Source organism: Ornithodoros turicata, unplaced genomic scaffold (assembly GCF_037126465.1).
Source record: "Ornithodoros turicata isolate Travis unplaced genomic scaffold, ASM3712646v1 ctg00001046.1, whole genome shotgun sequence".
Classification (NCBI taxonomy): domain Eukaryota; kingdom Metazoa; phylum Arthropoda; class Arachnida; order Ixodida; family Argasidae; genus Ornithodoros; species Ornithodoros turicata.
The window spans coordinates 37,557-58,515 of record NW_026999445.1 but is presented as its reverse complement, the minus strand read 5'-3'; the positions used below and the strand labels follow the sequence as shown (position 1 = coordinate 58,515).

General features: G+C 44.9%; 1 protein-coding gene across 1 annotated transcript in view; it reads left to right on the top strand.

The window, feature by feature from the left end:
- Positions 1 to 1,198: 1,198 nt before the first annotated feature.
- The window catches only part of LOC135376136 (tissue factor pathway inhibitor-like), a 48,339-nt gene continuing 28,578 nt past the window's right edge, over positions 1,199 to 20,959 (top strand). The window contains exon 1 of the mRNA XM_064608714.1: positions 1,199 to 1,323. Within this exon, the coding sequence (XP_064464784.1) occupies positions 1,266 to 1,323 (58 nt within the window). The 5' untranslated portion in view covers positions 1,199 to 1,265. The remainder of the gene's footprint in view (positions 1,324 to 20,959) is intronic.

Here is a 20,959-nt window from a genome sequence, read left to right as displayed (position 1 = left end):
CAAGGAAGGCATCGCTGTGCCCGATCGGATTCGGATATCGTGTGATATTGTGTACCTGTGCTGCTGCGTAAACCCGAAGTGTGTAACAGCGCCTCGGAAAATGCCGATGTTACGTGGAGTTTCATGTTATGCTGCCTGCGCTGGTGACGGTTGAGGAGAGAATTGAATTACCACGCCGCGATCTTTATTTTGAATCATTATTTTCAAGAAGCAAGAGACACATGCCGTTCACTTGTTTAGTCACATGATCGGATTTGTGCACAGCTTGATGCAGTGTGGTGTCATTTGTGAGCACCGTAGTCACAGTGAATTCGTAACGGGATAACTGAATTTTATTTGGTAGGTTACATGCTAGATATAGGATGAAATTAAACTCTCCGTGCGGCCACGCGTCCGCTTTCGTTCGTGTCTCGTGGTTCTCTCTCTCTGTCGGGCGTGGGCCGGTGCGCCTACGTTGTCATCTGATACCTGTATTTAGAGAAGCAGCGATGACTGGCGATAGATTCTTACTTCGCTAACAGCTTGGTCTGCTTAGTTACACAAACTGTAGCCATTCTAACACCGAGATACCTACCTGAGATACTGCTTCGTGCTGTCAACTTTTTGAGAATAGCAGTGGCAGCCATTGCCTACGAACAACTGGACCACCAATGTTTAGAAAAGTGCACTCGTCGGTCTTCCTTTTGAACATTTCAGCAAGAATGAAGGGCAAGCCTCGCAGGGCAATTACCGTCCAGACAGTAATTTCGCTTCATTCGCACACAGATAGTGTTTCTCGACATAAAGTTCTGTCATTGTTGTCACTTATTTTGACAGCGCTTGCTGATTAGTGATGGCGCATGCTGAAATGAGTTTTACAAGGTATACCTTCAATTGACGCCAATGATTGACGTTTTTGTGGCGCAACAGCAGCTACGGCTATACCTTGCTATACCTTCAATTGTTTGTGCGCAATGATTTCGAGGTGCTGCAAACAGGACGTCATTGTATCTCAGGAAATGACATTCAAATATCAATGAGGCACACAAAACACATTACAACGTTAACGCTAGCAGCTGTGTGCAAGGCTTTCCTTCACAACATTGCTCTGGCTACCTATCAACTCACGTTAATCCATTTTTTTCTTTTACAAATCAATCAACTCACGTTAATGAACATGTGCAAACGTGAATTTTTGAAACACTACTTTCCCACTGCGTCAGCGGGCGGAAAGTTCGCGACGCTCTACTACAAAAACGCGGAAGAATCTCCTCCATGCAGCAACTATGTTTCATCCACTCCTTTGTGTCGTGCCGTTCCTGCTAGCGCTCTTCGCCAGATGCGGTACGTCCTTACTCTATTTATTTTAAACCCCCGCGAAAAACTGTGACTCCTTTTCCATCACTGTCGGCTATGCACGTATGTACGCTCGTATAAGTCGAATATTTATTTATCTTTTCGCGTTTTCCGTTCCGCTAATGCTCTGCGACTGAACTAGTGGTATGCCGTACCGCGCAGCACGCTGCTAGCAAACACTTTGTATTTTGCAAATCCAAACAGACGAAAAGAACTGTACACTGGCATAACAGAAATAACAATCGTAATCGTATCGTAACAGAAACAACAGGTCGCACACTGAAGGGTCGCCTCATACGTGTCATGATTCGAGGAGCTTTCATGGAATATACGAGGCGACCCTTCAGCGTGCGACGCCAATCGTGGCTCTCTCCCTAGTGTGTATTCTGACCTCTTATAATGCCCCTGTCTGACAGACTAATTTAGCGGTACTTTCAACGAGGGACACTTCCACTCAGTGACATCACACGACATCTTTTAGTGACACTCGCCAGAAAGTGCACTAACGATTTAGTGAGTTCCCCAAACTCACTTCACTTGTCTTCGGCTGACCCAGTGTGTAGCCTCGACGATAGGCTTTGAGGTACGGGTGAAAATATTGAGAAAAAGTGAGAGGCTCCGACACCACAATATTTTTAAACAAGTATTTTCAACGGCGTGTTTGTTAGATTGTAATGCAGTGTGACATGGTACCAGGGTGTCGAACCGAAACGTTTTTCGTTCCAGTTTTTGTTCCGGTTCTATCATAAACGGTCCGGTACTGATTCTGCTCCGGAGCAAAAAAATAACGGTTCATACCGGTTTTAACCGGTTCCGCTTCTGGTGGGCATATTCATTCCCCCCCAAAAAAAAATCAATGTTGCAAACTGTAAACCCGTTTATTCCGCATACATGGTATTTATTATTAATAGGCAGCTGTGAAATGGGTAGCTCCTTGTACCTGAAGGTGACTATCTGTTCAAACAGGCTTTCTCCTTTCTTGAAGCGCATGATACAGACGGACTTGTTTGTCGTGATGTCATACGTAAAGTACCTTCTTGCTGGATAGGTGCGATCGCGTCCCATCCGAATGTATGTTGCTGCTTCCTAGCCATCAAGCACCACTGCACGGGTACGACGCAAATCGAGGAACACCTTCAGTCACAAACGCGCTCGACGGCTCCGTTTTCTTTTCCCGTGTCCTGTCCACAAAAGAGGGGCCACTTCGCACGCGCTTGCCCTCGCGGACACGAAAATGTATTCAACTTCGCTGCTCTCAAACAAGGGACGCGTTGCGCGACATTACCGATATAGAAGCCGTAACGCGGCCCCCTTGGGTCGCCGTTTAGTTGAGGAGAGTTTGGGCGGATGAAATTAAAACGAACACTACGGCACATTGGTAGAGAGTCACAACCGGTCACATGTACCTCTAAGTCTATGTGCGCGAACGATAAAACGTTGCAAATGGAGCCTAAGGGTCATAGTATACCGACATGCATTCCACCGTAACCATAACCCTCGTAAAGTATCCACGACATGACTTCAGAACACACGACGTCAGTTTCATTCGCCTATTCGTAGTCCAAACCGGCGAAGTTTTTTCTTAGACCGAAAACCGTTAAATATTTTTTTCGGTTTCCCTCTTGAGCGAAAAAAACGTATACGGTTTCGATTCCGTTCCGGTTCGCACCAAAATGGCGGGGTTTTTTTTTCGGTTTCCGGAACTGGTTTTCGCTTCGCTCCGACATCATGCATGGTACCGAAAAAAACATGTCATCACTTTCGCTAACAGCTTGTGAGAACTTTGTGGTCTCGGCGACGCGTCGGTGGTCATTTTTGTTGTGGCACATGTTTCGGGTCAATGTGTTTGTTGTTGGAATAATATTTGCAGGGGGGAGGGTTGTTTCTAAATCAACGAAAAATATTCTCAGGAAGGTATTATGGCAAAAGCCTAAAAAATTTGCTGCTGTTAATTCTTATCTATCGTAATTGCCATCATCGCTTAAGTAGCACTTACTCAATCCGTGTAGCAAGCACGTTGTTAAAGAGACACTTTCTTGGTTGGAGTGCACTTCATGAAAATGGCACTAAATGAGCCCGTGTGACGATGGTATAATAATCCCCTGGTTGCTGTCTACCCTCATTCTGTTCCTGCACTGACGATGTCTCCCATAAGGGGGACGAAACGTCCGAAGAGATTGTTATTTTGTTGGATCAAACCAGTGTACAGTTCTTTTCGTCATGACATCACCCAGCTTTTGGAACATCTTAAGATTCGAACAGGTTTGTGTAAAAACGAAATATGTTATCTGCTCTTCTCAATCATGGCGAATCTTATAAAGGAAGATGAGAACTCCGAAACGTCGACCGGGACGTGATGCCGTCGTTTTGAAGGATGTCCCAATATCTATTCACAGCTCTGTACTTACTCCCGTGAGGATGGTTAGCGTGACACTGAGGCTCTTCGCTGGGATGAAGACTATGGGTGCACCGAGATGTCTTAGTTGCCAACATGTCCGCTTCGTGAGCTTTTAGTGCAGTGTGTTCGAAACCAACAGCCACCCACTCCATCTCCTTTTGCGGTAGGGGAATGGGGAGCACGTTGAAGCACGGGGTGACTGAAGTCAACTTTATGCGTTCCCGTCTGGCGCACGTGACGCCATCTCTCGGCGATAGCATCACATTTCTGCTTTATTCAGAGCAGCACTCGTTCCCGAGACAGGAAAAAAAAAGGTTCCTGGTTTCAAAGGCAGACTTTCTCCGACAACACTTATTCTCTGTGTAGTCGAGAGCTCTCAATTGACGAGGTGGCGTATATGCAGACTCAGGCTTTTACATTATCGAGAACTCTCGCACAAGAAGCATGAAAGCTGATATGTACTTGTAGGTCCTTAAAAATGCGAATTAGCCGACACTTAAAGGGACTATCGCATCCGTCCCGGTAGATTCCGAAACTGCAGTGCTTTTTTACTCCGTGTTCATCACTGATAATAACACCGAAAACCCGACGCGAATTGGCAGCGTTGTTCCTGTGTAGTTTGACTTAAAACTTGGCAAGAGCAGACGACGCGTTCCGGGGTTGTCTGGAAACGTCACACGGACGAGGCCAATCACTGCACGCCCTTTGACATGGAGAATATCAATCACGGAGTGGCCGGAGGGACCTTGGTAGGCTTGGCAACCGACCGACAGGCGCGCGGGCCAGGCGTAATGCTAGGGGACGGCGTCTTCTCTGTTACCGGCTCGCGGGATTTTGTTTCTGGTTAACATTGAACGTGTTCGTACAGCCAGGAGCGTAACGCCGTGTTTCATGTAACATGGTTACGTCTGCACTCACACTGGTAAGCAAAAGTCAGCGTATTTACCGAGGACTTTTCACTTATTATAGTGCGATGCGAACGCCAAGCAGACGATCTCGGAGACAATCGCATGCGCTGCGCTCCAATTCGTGTGCCTGGCTTACGTCATCATCGTGTGGGCTGATGATGGAATGCGGACCTTTAAAACTCGTTTACGTAATATGTAAGCTGTTATCGGAAGAGAAAGTTGGCAAAGTTAACTCTGAAGCGTTGACGAACATTACCCTATCGGTATCATACATACGTTCCCGGATGCGATAGTCCCTTTAATGGACAAACGCAACATGTAAGCCTCCAGATGCACGACAAACAATTAAATCAAATAACTCAGGAAAAATGTGCTGACGCCAAGATTCGAACATGGGCCTGCATGAGTGAGTCAGAAACATGTAAGAGAGATGGGAAGAGCGTGATTGGTTGTCCGTTCCCCCTGTACTCTATCTCAGGAGAAAATTTCAGGTTGTTTTTCTAGTATAAACTTTTCAAGTATCAACGCTCCTCTCTAAAATATCAACTCGTACTTCCATGTTGTCCAAGTCTTAAAACACAGGTTCTGGCTATACCCTGGATTTCTAGCCAAATGCCTATCTTTTTCTGCAGTCGAATCCTCGAAGCCATTAAAATACTGTGGTGATGACGGTATACCATCACCATCTTTAAAACGTTTCTCTATTTTCTTGGCTCAACCTCTGTCTGTATCGTTCAATGAATTATTTTTAGCTGCTAACCTCTCACGGGAATTAATTAACTGTAATTAATTATTAGGCGAATACCAGCGCATGAGAAATGTGAAAAATGGGCCGCTGGCAATCTTCGACCAGTGTCGTCGTTCTCATCTGTCGGCAACGTTATGGAAAAGGCAATGCTCCGACGATTAAAAGCATTCTTCGAATCCAAACGGCTTTTTAACGATTTTCGATTTGGGTATTCGCAAAAAATAGTTCTACCACTTTTGCATTCGCCAAGGGCTCTGAGAAAATTAAAGTGAATATAGAGGGGAAGCTGCTTGTACTGATAATCTTTATCCACCTCACTACAGCATTTGATCTGATAGACGACATATTGTCCTCGCGAAACTGGAAAAGTATAGTACGCCACTCACTCTGCTGAAAAGACGTTTGCACTCACTTGTGACACAAGGCTCACTTCTCGATCCCTTTCTCTTCCAAGTATACATTAATGACCTATCTGACTATCTCTCTAACACATATCTTCTTTACGCCGATTGTACTATCATTTTCGTTGAAAATCTTCCTCCCCTGTTCAGCAAAGCAACTTTCGTCTTGGAAAAATTCCGAATGTGGCTCCTTGCCAGTGGTCCAATTAGTGGTCAATGTTTAAAAAAACATCTCACATGGTTTTTCACCCTTCTTAAAAAAAGCTTAACTTAACAATATGCTTAGGCTCAGGTCGCACAAACTCACTCGCGTATCTTCTGTACGGTTTCTGGACCTGAAACGGACTATGGGTATGGGACCTGGGTACCTGTACGGTTTCTGGGCCTGGACCACATGAAAATATCAGTCGGTAACATCATGGAAAGTAAACGTCTTGAAGAGCAATAATGCGTTCGGTCTCTTCGCATTTTGCTAGATACAAGCGCTGAGCTCCTGTTAACGTTCTCCTTCCTCTGTACTAAGATATATGCTTTTTTAGGTTGACCTCACATATGCCAACAACTTTCGACCCTTTCTCGTGACGGAGAAGTGGGCACTGCGGATAATTCTCTTTTTGGATCCTCGTGAGCCTATCTCGTTTGTTTTCCCCCATTGCTCGTTATTAATACGCACCAGGTTTTAAAGTATAAGGTAGCCCAGGATATGCACCACCCTTTTTTTTATCAACCTTCCAGCCGACTTCAGTTATGTGCACGCAATTATGCCACACCCTATTCTCTCAGACATGAGCTCAATACATTCAAACTCTTTACCTATCGCACAAATTTCGGTTCATTTTTCCTTCGCTCATCGGGCAGTCAAATTTGGTTCGGTACGACATTTCCCTGCATCATTTAAAAAGGCAATCACACAGCACTTTACTGCTGATACGTAGAGCGACATGCAATTAAGTTCCTATATGTTCCCTTTATGCGCACGACTGGAGTTATTTGTATTTTTCTGCTGCGCAATTTGTTTACTATTTGTTTCTCTCATAGGCATGACTTGTATTCTCGGTTCTCTGTATTTTTCTTCCCCACGAAGTTTGTAGACTTTTGCATCGATAGCCCTCTCATTCCTCTTATCAATCGAAAAACAAAGCAGTAGCAAGCGAGCTAGAGGATACGTGAAGCAGGCAGAATTTCCTTTCCAGACGACGGACAAAGTGGACACGGAGATTCACTGACGGACACACGCCGTGTCCACAGCGTCAGTCGTCTGTCTCTGATGCCCAAGCTGCCTACCGCAGACTCAGGGAAAGTAGTGCCTGCCTCTCCTATCAATGTACACTGTAAATATCGTGGGATAACAATAAAGATCTCTGTTGTGTTGTCATCCTTTTTCTTTATTAAGATTCAACTTGATTACATTTAGATTACACTGTTAGATCTTCTAAAGCCGCCGCCATTCACACAAGTTCCCCTTGTCTCTCTAGGAATGCTCTTTTCTTGAATTATGCAATAGGCTTGGGGGCGCTAGTGGTTACTTCAAACTACTACAACTCTGATGATGAAAGACGAAAGTCACTGAAAAGGTTAGCCAGCTGTAGGGATCGAACCCACATCTTCCGGATTACCGGTCCAGGGCTCCACCAATTGAGCTAAGCTAACACGCCTCTCCAGCAACTTTCGGGGTGCGTCATCTGAAGGGTACTACAACTACAGCTCCCTTCCTTCTTTAATGTGTGCTTTTCTAGCTATTTATAGCGAGAAGGAGCTTTAACGGTTCTTCCTGCACTCTAAGAAAAAAAAGGAGTAAAACGGGGAGTAATTGCAGCTTCTACTCACTTAGTCTGCAATTACTGCCCATTTTGGTCCCCTAACCCGACATTTAGTCCCGACGTTTACTCCCCAGGACTGCAAATTGTCACTAAACTTCGCGAATGGTCTCTTGAATGCAACAATCTACGTAAATATGTGCCCTTTGTCAATCTGAACGACATAAGGCTGTATAACACAGACAACGTAACAATTTTTCAGCCACACAGAGTAAAAACAGTTAGCGCATCTTTCTTCGCAAATTGTGCCCTAGTATGGCGCAAGAGTTTATATCACTCGATATATCACGGTTGACGGTTTGCTTCAAAGTATTTTCATGCATGCACACCAATTATGCGCACCAACAGCGCCTGAAATGCGGTCTCCACTCTGTGACATTCATTTACTCCCGTGCATTTACTCCGAAAGGGACTATTTTTTGTGGCAATGCATTTAGTCCCCAAAAGGAGTAAAAGTACTCCTTTTTGTCTTAGAGTGTGACCGTGTTACATGGCTGGTGCTCTTATTACTTTCAGACAAAAGGCTGTCCTCCTCATTAGGGTGTAGGACGGGTTCACGACATACAGCAGGCTCCTGTGGGACTACCGTGTCGTCACACCACACATTAAAGTCCTGCTGGTCATCATGTTGTTGGCACAAAACATTTCTGTCGCATTGTGCATGACGCAGATGTTTCACATTTCTTATCAATGTCTCTTGACCGGTGAGGCTTCTTAGACGAAAAGAGAATGTGCTTATTTCTTCTTCCACTCTGTATTTCTTTTGTCCATAGCTTTCCGACTTTGGGAAGATTTACAACAATGACAATGTCTCCCACTTTTACGTTAGGCAACTGCTTGTTGCTCTTGTCCGTGTTTTGTTCCATCTTCTCTTCCCAGGGAGAACATGGTGGGCTAGTAGATGTCTAAATGACGTCTAAAAAGAGAGATAAGGAATGTCTATAGAATGTCTACTAGACCAAATGTCAAGTATCCGTCCACTAGACGTCAAATAACACGTCTAACATTACGCCACCTAACCATCTAGCCCTAGACATCCGATGTCTATGTACCTAGCCGAGATCTAGACATTCTTTTGACCTAATGCCTGGAACAGGGACAGACACTTAACCAAGTATTAGACATAAAGTCTACAGCTAGACCAATTTTGTCCCTTCATTCAGGCGACAGGTCTAGGATTATACATTTCCTGTACCTTACTTTAGCCACCCTTAGACGTACTTTAGACCATGACTAGTCCTGCTACCGTCCTGGCATGCATTCATGCAGAAATGTGATATAATTGATAGCAACATTGATCTCAGCATGAACATTTATTCACAGTAAACCACACACGAAGTCTATGGTACAAAACTCAGTCTCAAAATGGATTGACTTTGCTGCCAAGCAGGCGCATTGTGTTTTGACTGATTAGTGTTGAACTGGCAGCAGGGTGTTGAAGGCCACCTCATTCCTTTCTTCCAATGAGTGATTGTTGGTGCTGCAGCACTGCCCCCAATGACTCACTATGGCTAGAAAATAGAACAAAACATGTCAGAAAGCATTATGTAGCCTGCTAGTTCTAACTAGTTTGTTTAGTGGCTATGCAAACTCTTTCACGGGATGCTTGTCTGGCCACATAAGAGCAAAAACTGTTTCAACACTGATCTGAGAGACACATAAAGAAAGAAGCTGCACGTACAAAAATCACAGGTCTGTTACAGCTACACAACACGAATTGCAGAAACAGCTGACTATCTGTTTGTGCGTGACTACCTGATGTGGACGCTGCCAGGATCTCAGGGAAACGAGGATGTAACAGCTGTCGCTGTGAAAGACACCTGGTGAAAGTACATCAATGTGACAGGCGTTTTCTCGTGATGCACGACCTTACCTGGTCGAGCAGGCGAGTGCGAACCACTCCATGATTGGCGCAGCACTTCCATCACTGCATTACGCTAAAACAACAACTGTGCTGCTCTCATAACTTTGATGCGAAAATTCTGTACAGGATAAAAATAAACACTGTGTATATTATAGAAGACAATACAAAGCAAGAGCTGTATAACCACATCAAATATTATCAGGTTTATTCACATGACGTCATCCACAGGAGACCGCCACTGTCGCTAGCAGGCAGATTTGCTGCCATCGGCCACCATATTGTAGATCCCAGTCAAGCTGTTACCCATATTATACTCACCGTTCATTATAATTGGGTGGCGGAGGTTAAATGTTAAATAACACCAACATCATCATCATTATGCCATCGCCATCGTCGTTGCAGCGACGAGTGACGAGTGTCGTGTTTTGGTGCTGTGTGTGTTGAAAATCGCTGTTCTTTTTGCAAACATTTTATCAGTGCCTTTGCTACTGAGCTGCAGGTGCGCCTAATATGTACCGTATTGCCTGTTCAGCGGTTTCAAAGAGATACCATGGGCAGTTTCAAGATTTTTTTAAGGGTCCTGAAATCCCTGAGTCACGTCAGATTCCATTTTGCTGCTGCAGCTGTGTAGCTTGTGGGAAAATGTTATGTGCAGTAAATCAACATCTGCCATCTGCTGCCCACAGTACGTGCAAGTGCTTCTGTGTTTATGAAGCAATGGTTTATAGTGCTGCGCTGAACGATTCGTCGGAGTCGTCGACTTTTTTATTGGCATTTAAGTGATTCGATAATTTAGTTGCTGATTTCTTTAAGTTGGTGTAGCGTAGTATTCTGCAGGGGAGTTACTGACGTACAAGATTAACATTTACCAGCAACGGTAACGCCATCAGGAACGCTAGATCGAGAAACATTGCCCCGAACAAATGCGGGCTTTCGTTAAGAAAAAAAGATATATATTTAGTAAAATAAAATATTACCTCACAGCACTTAGATTCTGGTAATGTCTTCTAGTTGTGGATGCTATATATATGTATGCCAGTGAGGCAAAAAAACTCGGATCATCATATGTATAGACATTATTTAAATTTTCTACGTACCTCAGTCAGACTGCCTTCATCTGACTGATCTTTTGTTACAATATATGGGCATACAACTCACATATCATGAAAGACTACATACTATCCATTTGGTCATAATATAATTGGACAAAGTTAACGTGGTCCATTCGTGCATAGTTTGTGGAAGCTGTTACAGAGTCCAGTTTTATTACCTCAGTATGGTGATTTGCAAACAGATTGTACTTGCTGCTTCACACATGTCTGATGGAAAGTAACAGAATAAGGAATTTCCTTCATGTATGAGGATCATCCAACAAAAGTTCCTCTGCTGTGAACAAAACAATAAATCTATAGCATAACATTGAAAAAATTCATGTACAGATTAGAGCTTAACGTTACTGCCTAATATAGTCACTTTATTTAGCAGAACATTTTTGGTGCTGTGATATCAAGTATTCAATACTGTATTGTCTGTGCCATGCTATGTCCTGTTTACAAAGTGAGGCATTTCACCTGATCAATTTGTGTTTCATGATCACTTGCGAATTGGTGACTGCCGAGGGGCGCTTTGAGAGGAAGATGGAACAGCAAATTGGGCAAATTTTCATTGAAGTAGGAATCATCACCTTGAGCATGAGGAGAACGAAGTATACAGGAAGCTCACGAAAAGGAAACTCACGTTTGTGTGTCTCCTGTATACTTCATTCTCCTCATGCTCAAGTTGATGTTTCCTACTTCAACGTTGTACCAGCTCGCTTGTGTACTTTTGCTCTCTTTGGAAAATTTCCAGATGAATTTCTGGACCAAATCCCGAGTCTTTCAAGACAAGTGCAGACAGCGTTGACGTGGTACGCTACACCCTTCCAAGTCCTGTGCGTTTTTGTTTCATTGTAGTTTGAAGCTTACCCAGGACCTCGCAGTACATCTGCATTTACTGTGATTGTGCGCGTGAGATGATCTACAAGTTGCACACAACGATAGTCCTAAAACACTGTCGGCATAGCCTTTCCAGACGAAAACGCGAGTTTGACCTCCTTCAGAATGCTTTCGCCGGGCACCCACCATGACGTCCTATGGTATTTTGTCTCAGCACTTGCATAATGCACCCACGTTTCATTAATAATAATTGTTCCAAGAAATTCATCTTGACCGTCTTGATACCATTGAAGGAAAATGCAAGCTGCATTCATTCGTTGCTCTTTACGAACGTTACCGAGCAAATGTGGCCCCATCTCGCATAACTTTCGTTGACCAAGCTGAAGGAAATTTGTTCCCATTAGTATCACAGTGCAGTACCAGTGACCCGCCAGTCTCCGTTAACAATTCTCGGAATTTCAGAAAAGAAACGTTGTTTCGTGGTGTTATAGCTGATCTCCCACTGTACTGTTCATTGTGCAGATTTTCACGACCCTGTATAGAGGACACACCATTTCAATGCCTGTAAAGTGTTTTTTATAAGCAGGTGTTAACTGTCAGTGGATATTCTCTAAAGCACTCTTTTTTCTTTAACGAAAAGTAGGATAACTCTTACTTACTAGGATAGTCAGACGTACTCGGAAATATTACATCCATGCTTGAATGCCTGACACATAGGTGAACGGCACTCCATTAACCAACGTCTGCAGTGCCGGGATGTCACACCCAACTACTATACCATTCAGTTTGTCCTAGTGGTGTTTCCTTTCAAGAACAAATATTGGGAAACTTCTTTTTGGATGACCCTCCTAATTCCAGTTCTCTTTCTACATTTGGCTACATTTTTTAGATTGCTTGTGGTGACTCTTGTGGACAGATACCAGCATGGAAGACTTAATAATAATTGGGGTTTACATTGCGAGACAACTGAGATCATGAGCGACGCCACAGCAGTCGGTCTGTGGATAGCCCACCTGAGCGTCCTTAAATGTGCAATGAAAGCTCACCACACAACACACCGTATTTCATGTCCCTTGCGGAAGATGGCATGTCTAAGCAACTTGTATCCTGGCACTAAGTTGCTGGTGTTTTTGGCCGGGTTCCAACCGGCGATCTCGGGATCAGAAGGTGAACACACTACAGACTCAGCCACCAAGGCCAGTTCACGGACAACTTGAACAACACAATTATGTTAACTCTGCCATCAAGTAATTCAGTTTCCTGCATATGTTTTGTAACAGCTGAACTTCAGTTTTGTAAGCCTGAAGGCTAAGCTTAGAACCACCTCTTATAATTTAGTGATTTGATGTGTTAATGTGTTCACACCCCTTAAAAACCTAATAAGACAAAATCTTGATGATTTCTAATATGTGATATTTACAAGGCCAGCTACGAGACGCCTATAATTAGACGTCAATTACTAAATGTCTACCAGATGTCTAATAAATCACTAATTTTAGACGTCTAAATAATAGTAAGACTTTTAGACGTGTATTCAACGTCTAGTTTGGGTACTATCCCTTAAGTCTAGGGTTAGAACAGGTCTGGACGTCTAGTAGACTACCATGTGTTCCCTGGGTCTGTACTTCTTGTTGTGATCCATTACCTCTTTCTTCCTCTCCACCTTAGTTTGCCCTTGTTGGAGGTTGAACAACTTGTTTCTGATCTCTCTGCCATACAGTAACAATCTTGGGGTCTTGCCTGTAGCACGCGTTGGTGTTGCTCGATACGCCATTAAGATGTCTGAGAGAGCTGTCTTCCAATCCTTGTTCTCTGCAGTAGCTGTTTCTTTAGGTACCTGTGGAATCGCTCCATCTTTCCGTTGCTCTGTGGATAATAAGGTGAATATCGGATATGCTTAATACCACAGCAGGACAAAAAAAAAAAAAAACTCGTCCATTTCGTGGCTGATGAACTGTTTCCCATTGTCAGTTACAATTTCACACGGATACCCCATCCTGGAAAACAGTGTGCACAACCGCACCTTGATGCTAGAAGATGAGGTGTCTCTCATAACAAATGCTTCACGAAAAGGAGAGTAGTAGTCGAAGTAGTTTGAAGGGGATAATCAGCTTTCAATGGCTGATTCAGTGTGCAAGCAGTACAACTGCAAAGTAGCTCCTGCATATCAGAGTCCATGTTTGTCCAGTAGAAGCGTTGTTGGAGAATTTGCTTTGTGCGCACTATGCCTTGGTGTACTTCATGAGCAACTTGAAGCACTCTTTTTCTAAGTTTTCGTGGCACGACCACCCGCTCTCCACGCAACAGCAAATTTTCGAATACCGAAAGTTCATCTGCAAGTTTCTTGAAATGCAATGTCTCAGAGGAATACTGCACAGGCCATTTTCCTGTTATTACAGCTTTTTGAGTTATCTGGATTTCTTTGTCGTCGGAGGATGCCTTCTGGAGCTCTTGCAGTGTGACAGCTTTAAGTTCTTCACTCTGAGTTGAACAAATTCTGCTGACATATTCTTCTGCATACGTACTTCCTTGCATGCCTGGTAGAGGCAAACGTGACAGCATGTCGGCTATGTTCTCTTGGCCTTTAATGAACTGGATCTTGTACGAGTACGGCAGAAGTCGCCAACTCAATCGACGTACCCTTGGTGGAAGGTTCACTGCTTTTGCAGAGTTCAGCATGTAGATCAGGGGCTCGTGATCTGTAGTTAGGATGAACGATCGTCCCCACAGATGGGAAAATGCTCTATAGCCCACACGCATCCAAGGGCCTGTCTTTCGATTTCGGAATACCTCATTTCCGTGTCTGTCAGTGACCTGCTGGCGTATGCAATTGGTTTCATGGAACCATCCTTCTGACGTTGCGTGAGGATTCCGCCTATTCCAACAGGGCTCGCGTCAGCGATTACTTCAATTTCAACCTCCAAGTCGTAGAAAGCCAAACAAGGTTGCTCTGCTAGCCTGAGTTTCAATTGTTGAAATGCCTGGTCAACAGTTTCAGTCCACTCCCACGGCACTGACTTCTTTGTCAAGTTATGCAGTGGCTCTGTTAACATAGCATAACCAGGAACAAATTTTCTCACGAAGTTGCACGTTCCCAGAAACGATCTCAACTCGTCGACATTCTTAGGCTGGGGAGCGTCCACTATGGCTTGTATCTTCTGCGTGTCTGGCTTAATGCCATCTGTTGAGAAAACATGTCCCAAGATGTTTACACTGGGTACTCCAAACAAGCATTTTCATTTGTTCAGTTTCACACCATATTCTTGAAAACGGGCAAAGACATCCTTTAGCTTCTGTGTGAGCTCGTCATCATTAGTTCCATGCACAATGATATCATCTAAGTACCACACCACACCATCAAGTCCACACAGAATCATGTCCATTGCCTGCTGGAAGGCTTCGGGTGCGCTGGATAGTCCAAATGGAACTTTCCTGAATTGGTAACATCCACGGTGAGTAATAAATGTATTTAGATATCTTGACTCAGGTGCAATCTTAACTTGCCAAAATCCTCTCTTCAAATCCAGTTGATGGGTAGAAATCCAGCGAACCGGTAGAAATCTAGGAAGGGAGTTGCCTCAGGACAGAAGCCGCCGATGTTTCGAACAGAGACTGTTCTTCTTCTGTTCTTCTTCTTCTGTTCTTCTTCTTCTGTTCTCTTCAAATCCAGTTTCGCAAACACTTTGGCTCCATACATTTCCCCAAGTAGACCGTCAATTGTTGGCACGGGGTGTCTTTGACGAATGACGCACTTGTTGACTTTTCTTAAATCGACACACAGTCTTATTTCCTCTGTGTTTTTGTTGGGTACCACCAGAATGGTTGAAACCGATGGTGAGCATTCTTTGGATTCCTCAATAATGCCAAGTTCGAGCATATTATCTATCTCCTGGCTCACTGCCTCTTTCAGAGCATAAAGGATTCTTCTCAGACGCTGTGCAACGGGTGCAACTGTCTTGTCTAGAGTAACCACATGGTAATAGTTCGTTATAGTGCCCAGACCTTGGAAAAGGTTCTCGTTGTCTTGAACCAACGTTTGAATAGACTGCACCATTGTACTTTCAGATGTCTGAACTGTGTGTGCCTTAACTGCTTGAACTGCGCTGGAGTTCAGCAAAATGCCCGGTTCAAATGAAGACTTGCTTCCGAACAACAACTCTCCGCACTCCTTAATGACGTAAATCTTGTGGACTTCTGCCTTGTCATTCCATGTTATATGAGACATGAAATATCCTGTGCATTGTAGAGGCTTCTCCTGTCCGTAGGCGTAAAACTTCATTTTTGTGTCGAACAGTTCTTGTGGTTCTTGTACAATCGACGAAACAGTTTCTCTGGCATCATGTTGTGCTTCGTTCCAGTATCTATGACGACCTTTATTGGCTTACTATCTACCATCACAGTTTCGTGGCAGGATCCACCCACAAAGTATGTGTAGGGCGAGTCTTCATCATCGTCATCTTCGCTGAGTTGTGCCTCAACTTGGTGAACCTTGCGAGACTTGGGAACAGCGAGCGGATTGTTGCCCTTCTTCTGGAGCTTTTTCTTTGTCACTAGTTCACACATTCTGGCCAAATGTCCAACATCTTTGCACGTATGGCATTTAATACCCCTGTCAGACGTACTAATTTAGTGTCACTTTCAGCGAGTACACTTGCAGTAAGTGTCATTCTTTGGGAGTCACACGGCATCTTTTAGTGACACTAAATGCAAAGTACACTTACGATGAAGTGAGTTCGCCAAACTCACTTCACTTTGCCTGCGACAATCAAGTACGTAGCCTCCAGGGCAGGGATTGCGTAACAAAAAGCTTATTTTTGGAAAAGGAAAGAAACAACCCAATCGGAATTTATTTTTGGACAAATTTGTTAAGACAGCGCTGATTTGTATAAGAAAGACGTAAGTATTTTTGGCGTGATTTACCGGTACTCTCGTTCACAGACTGCCCAGTAGAGTTCGTAATCCACTTCGCAGCAGCCATATTTATTGACATTGCGCGGTGGTTAAGTGTTACCGGCGAAATCGCGAAATACTCGCAGTGAAGCACTGAATAATGGAAGACAAAAAAGACAGGGCATCGTAGTCTGAGATAGAAACCTATGCTATCAGAACATGGGAGGACCAAGCGAGACGCGAAAGTGTATGCTGACATCGCGGGCCAGTTGCACGCGCAAGACATAGTAAACACCACCAAAGAGGTGAAGAAGAAGATTGAAAATTTGTCAAATAAATATACTTGTGTTGGTTCGCAACAATTATATTTATGACGTTCAATCGACTTCAACTGCGAAGAAAATCTTTATGAAATATTTCTGGACCTAAGAAGAATGATTTTACCAAGAAAGCATGGCGCACTCCCCGATGTTAGGTGGGAGTTCAAGCTCGCCCATCGTCATCACCATGACTGCTTAGTGACACTTACTTATGCCGTGTAGCAGGAGCCTAGTGAAAGTGACATTACGGGACGGAGTGCACTTCAAATAAGTGACACTAAATTAGTACGTCTGACAGGGGTATAAGTAACTTTGCACCACATTCATCTACAGTGTGATTTGGTCCACCGCAGCGGTAGCATTGGTTGTGGCTCTGTTCTTTCTTCTTCTTATGACCGTTTCCATACCGTTTCTTGTGCGTTTTAACGTGCAGCACTGGTGTATCCTGGGGCCCTATTCCGAGGTGCCTCGCTCGCGCAATCGAGTCGTTTGCAAGCGACGGCACGTGGTGTGTGATGTCATCGAACGACAGCGCCGAGAATTTGGTATTCCAGTGCTTCCAGACGAGCCGCACGTGAACGATCCTGTCGTTTGACCGATGCGCACGCTTGTTCAGCGGGGAGAGCTCAGCAGAAGGGAACGTGAAAAAGAGCAACTTTCAACACGAACCACCAGAAGACAACTGCCGCCTGGTTCTGACCCTCACAAGCTAGTAACGTGTGTAATGATTTTTTTTTTTTTTGCTACATTCTATAGCGGCTTTCCGCTCTAGCAAATTTTTCCACGGCTGACAGTGAATACATGCAGCGAAAAGCAGTCGGAGGTGCGAAAGGCAAACGCAAAGGAACCACTGACAACTTCCCAATCCGTTGAGCAGCTACCACATGTAGTTCCGGACCACCGATGGTGTCGGTAGGCGAAGCGATCGAGGCGGCGGGAACTTTACATGCCACTTTTGGTATTTCGGGTTACGTCTAACGATCGCGCGCTTGGGTTATGTACTATCGTTCAGCCCGTCGACGTGTTCAACGTCACTGTCACGCGCATCCCAGATGACGACGACAAAGCGATTGCACGAGCGCGTTCGCAAATATAACTTTGTGCATTTGAGATAAAAGCAAACATAGGCAATAAAAGACGACGCAAAAAAAAAAAAAAGAAAAAAAAAGGAACAAGCTGTGCTTGTTTTTCTTTTTTTCGTATAATTTCCTCTATCTGCGATGGATTCACCGGTACACGCTTCACGTCCCACCTAGGAGCAGTTTCACATTGTGCTCGACTATGTGGGGGAGCACCGTAATCTCTTTACGGGTGGGCTGTCCGCTGGCTACACATCGCAAGACAGAAATTGGGATTGGTGCGAGCTGGCTACACGTTTGAACGCTAGCGGTGGTGCAGTGAAACCCGTTGAGAGGTGGAGAAAGGTGCGTAAATTAGTATCAGATACGAAACACCAACAAAAATCTCAAAATTCGAGGCAGCAGTGACACCTGCAATATCCCCGTCGTCGGTCCTTGGGACACCGCGGCCCACTCCAGGGCGACCTTACGTCATGTAGTTGGCTCTTTTGAGGCGACAGGCCTAAGGAAGTCATTATGACCCCACCAGCGCTCTCAGACATTTTCACCATCACGATCACGTTCATCATCGCCATCGCCGCTCCAATCATTCCCGTCATCTCTTATTGTCATCACTCATCATTGTCACCACTCACATTACACTCTTAAAAATGAACTTCACCGTATAGCACGCTCCTAGCCAATCATAATCCAGAATGATATGGTTATCTGCCCTGATTTGTTGAAAACGGAAGGCGTACGCCTTTTTTGTGACAATTATGAACAGCATAAGTGTCACAAAATGGCGTACCCCTCCCGTTTTCAACAAATCAGGGCAGATAACCATATCATTCTGGATTATGATTGGCTAGGAGCGTGCTATGCCGTGACGTTCATTTTTAAGAGTGTAGAACCCCTAGCTATGGGGTAGCTTTCCACTCATAGAGTGGAAAACCGCCCCCCCCCCCCCCCGCATCATCCGAATATATATGTTGTTTTTGTTGCAATATCCCACTACTTGATTGAAGTTGTGTTCCCCCACGAAGTGAAGAAGGTCCCCCACCGAAAGAACCGCTCTCTGGAGCTGGAGGAGCGGCTCGCCTCTGTGATTGGGCAAGTGGCGACGACCGGGATGCAGGAGACTCGGGATACGGGCACTGCCGGCCTCGGAGTCCGCATCAACGATCATTTATATGGCACCGCCCGAGGCAGCTCCTGCCTCACAGAGCGATGAAGGCAGGTCGACGTGCACATAGGTTCCGACCGTGTTGGCCTCGATAGCAGCCACGCGAAGTAACTTGCAGCCATCTCCGTTGAATGCTCTGGCTACTCGACAGGCCAAACGACTGGGTCCGAGAAATCGCTCGTGCACCGACACTCAGCCGATAGCATCGTTCACAAGCGACACGTTTAGAAGGCAATGAAATACCAAATGCTCGGTGCCGTCGATACGTGTCATGACAACAACAACAACTTTATTTTCGGCCTTGGAGAGTGGGGAGTTTCATCGCAACGTGCGATTGCACGTGCGATCACGCATCACGTGCCATCGGTTGCAAACAGCTCGATTGCTCGTGCGGTGCACCTCGCGATTCAAGCATGCTATCGTTAGACGCGCCGTTGGAATATCAAAAGTTGCATGGGTCGTTCCCACAAGGTCGATCGAGAGCGAGCGATCCTCGCTTACCGACAGTGTCGGTCACGCGCAATCGGTAGCTCGGAATAGGGCCCCTTGCTGTCAACAGCGGCTGTTTCATGGCGTTGGGCGATGTCGAGTGCACTCTTTAGAGTTAAATCTTCTGCATGAATGAGCCTGTCCTGAAGCGCCTTGGACGAACATTTCTCCACAAGTTCATCTCTTATCATTTCGTCTTCAAGCGAACCGAAATTGCAAGATTTTGCCATTTCTCGAAGTGCGTTTCACTTACAGGCTCATCCGGTCGCTGTTCTCGGTTTCTAAACGTGTGTCGCTCAAGAACGATGTTCTTTTTCGGCGTGTAGTATTCGTCCAGTGCCTTTTTGGTTTCCTTGTACTTCGTCCTTTCTCCAGGAATGTTCGACAGGATCCTTCTGACTTCTCGTCAAATGCAGTGTAGCAGCGTCGCCCTCCTTACTGTGCCGTCGGCGTTGATTAGACCACTGGCTATCTCATAATTTTCGTATCCTTCCATCCACAGCTTGTATTCGGCATAGAGATCAGCAGCGTTGATATTCATCCATGACGGTGGTGGCAAATTCGGGACGGGAGCAGCAGTTGCTGCTGTACCAGCGGCCGGAGGTGTCATGTCGTCTTCTGTCAAACTAACGCGGTCGAATACGCAATAACGAGAAAATATCTTCCTGAAGTGGCTAGCACCTCACCATGTGCACTGGAGTCGGATTCTCGGTTCGAGTTTAATCCTCGTCGCCAGTTGTTGTGTTGTCATCCTTTTTCTTTATTAAGATTCAACTTGATTACACTTTGATTACACTGTTAGATCTTCTAAAGCCGCCGCCATTCACACAAGTTCCCCTTGTCTCTAGAATGCTATTTTCTTGGATTACACAATATGCTAGGGGGTGCTAGTGGTTACTTCACAATACTACAATCTCAATCTGAAAAAAAAATATATGTATATATACCACACACTAAGAAGCGTAGAAAATCGATGCGAACCGGTAAGCTAATGTGAAGGGTAGCGTTCACCTCTGTCGTAAAAGTGTGAATGAATTTTTCCTTTCCACTGGGATGTTGACCGAAAATACCCATGAACTCTTAACACGTCACCCCCAACCCTTTACGTACTATGCCAATGATGAGGACAGTGCCCAAACGAGGAACAGTCTCTGTTACAAATATCGGCGCCTCTTGAACTGATGTACTTCACATTCCGCGCACTCGTTTTACTTCATAAACATTATATACCAAGAGTGGACAGTAATTGGCGGCGATCAGTCGGCGTTCCGCCCTGTGCCCATTTCAAAATCATGGTATTGCTCGCAGTTGGGATCACGAGAGCCACAACAAACTAGAACCCGGATACAGATTTCACACCAACATTAGCAGAGTAGGCATGAGGAGAATGTGTCAGCATACTCCAATATCAATTTTAACATGTATGCGCGGCAGTGCTGCAAATGTAATGTGCGTCCACAGAAGCAAATAAGCGGGCATGTCAGTAGCTGCTGGTACCATCACATCCAGATCAGTGCTTTTGTTAATTTGTATTATTCTCTTGTGGTAATTTATCAAGGTGCTCTGGGTGCTAAGCCTGGTGCTCTGGTAGTTTCAACTCTGGGAGCACAT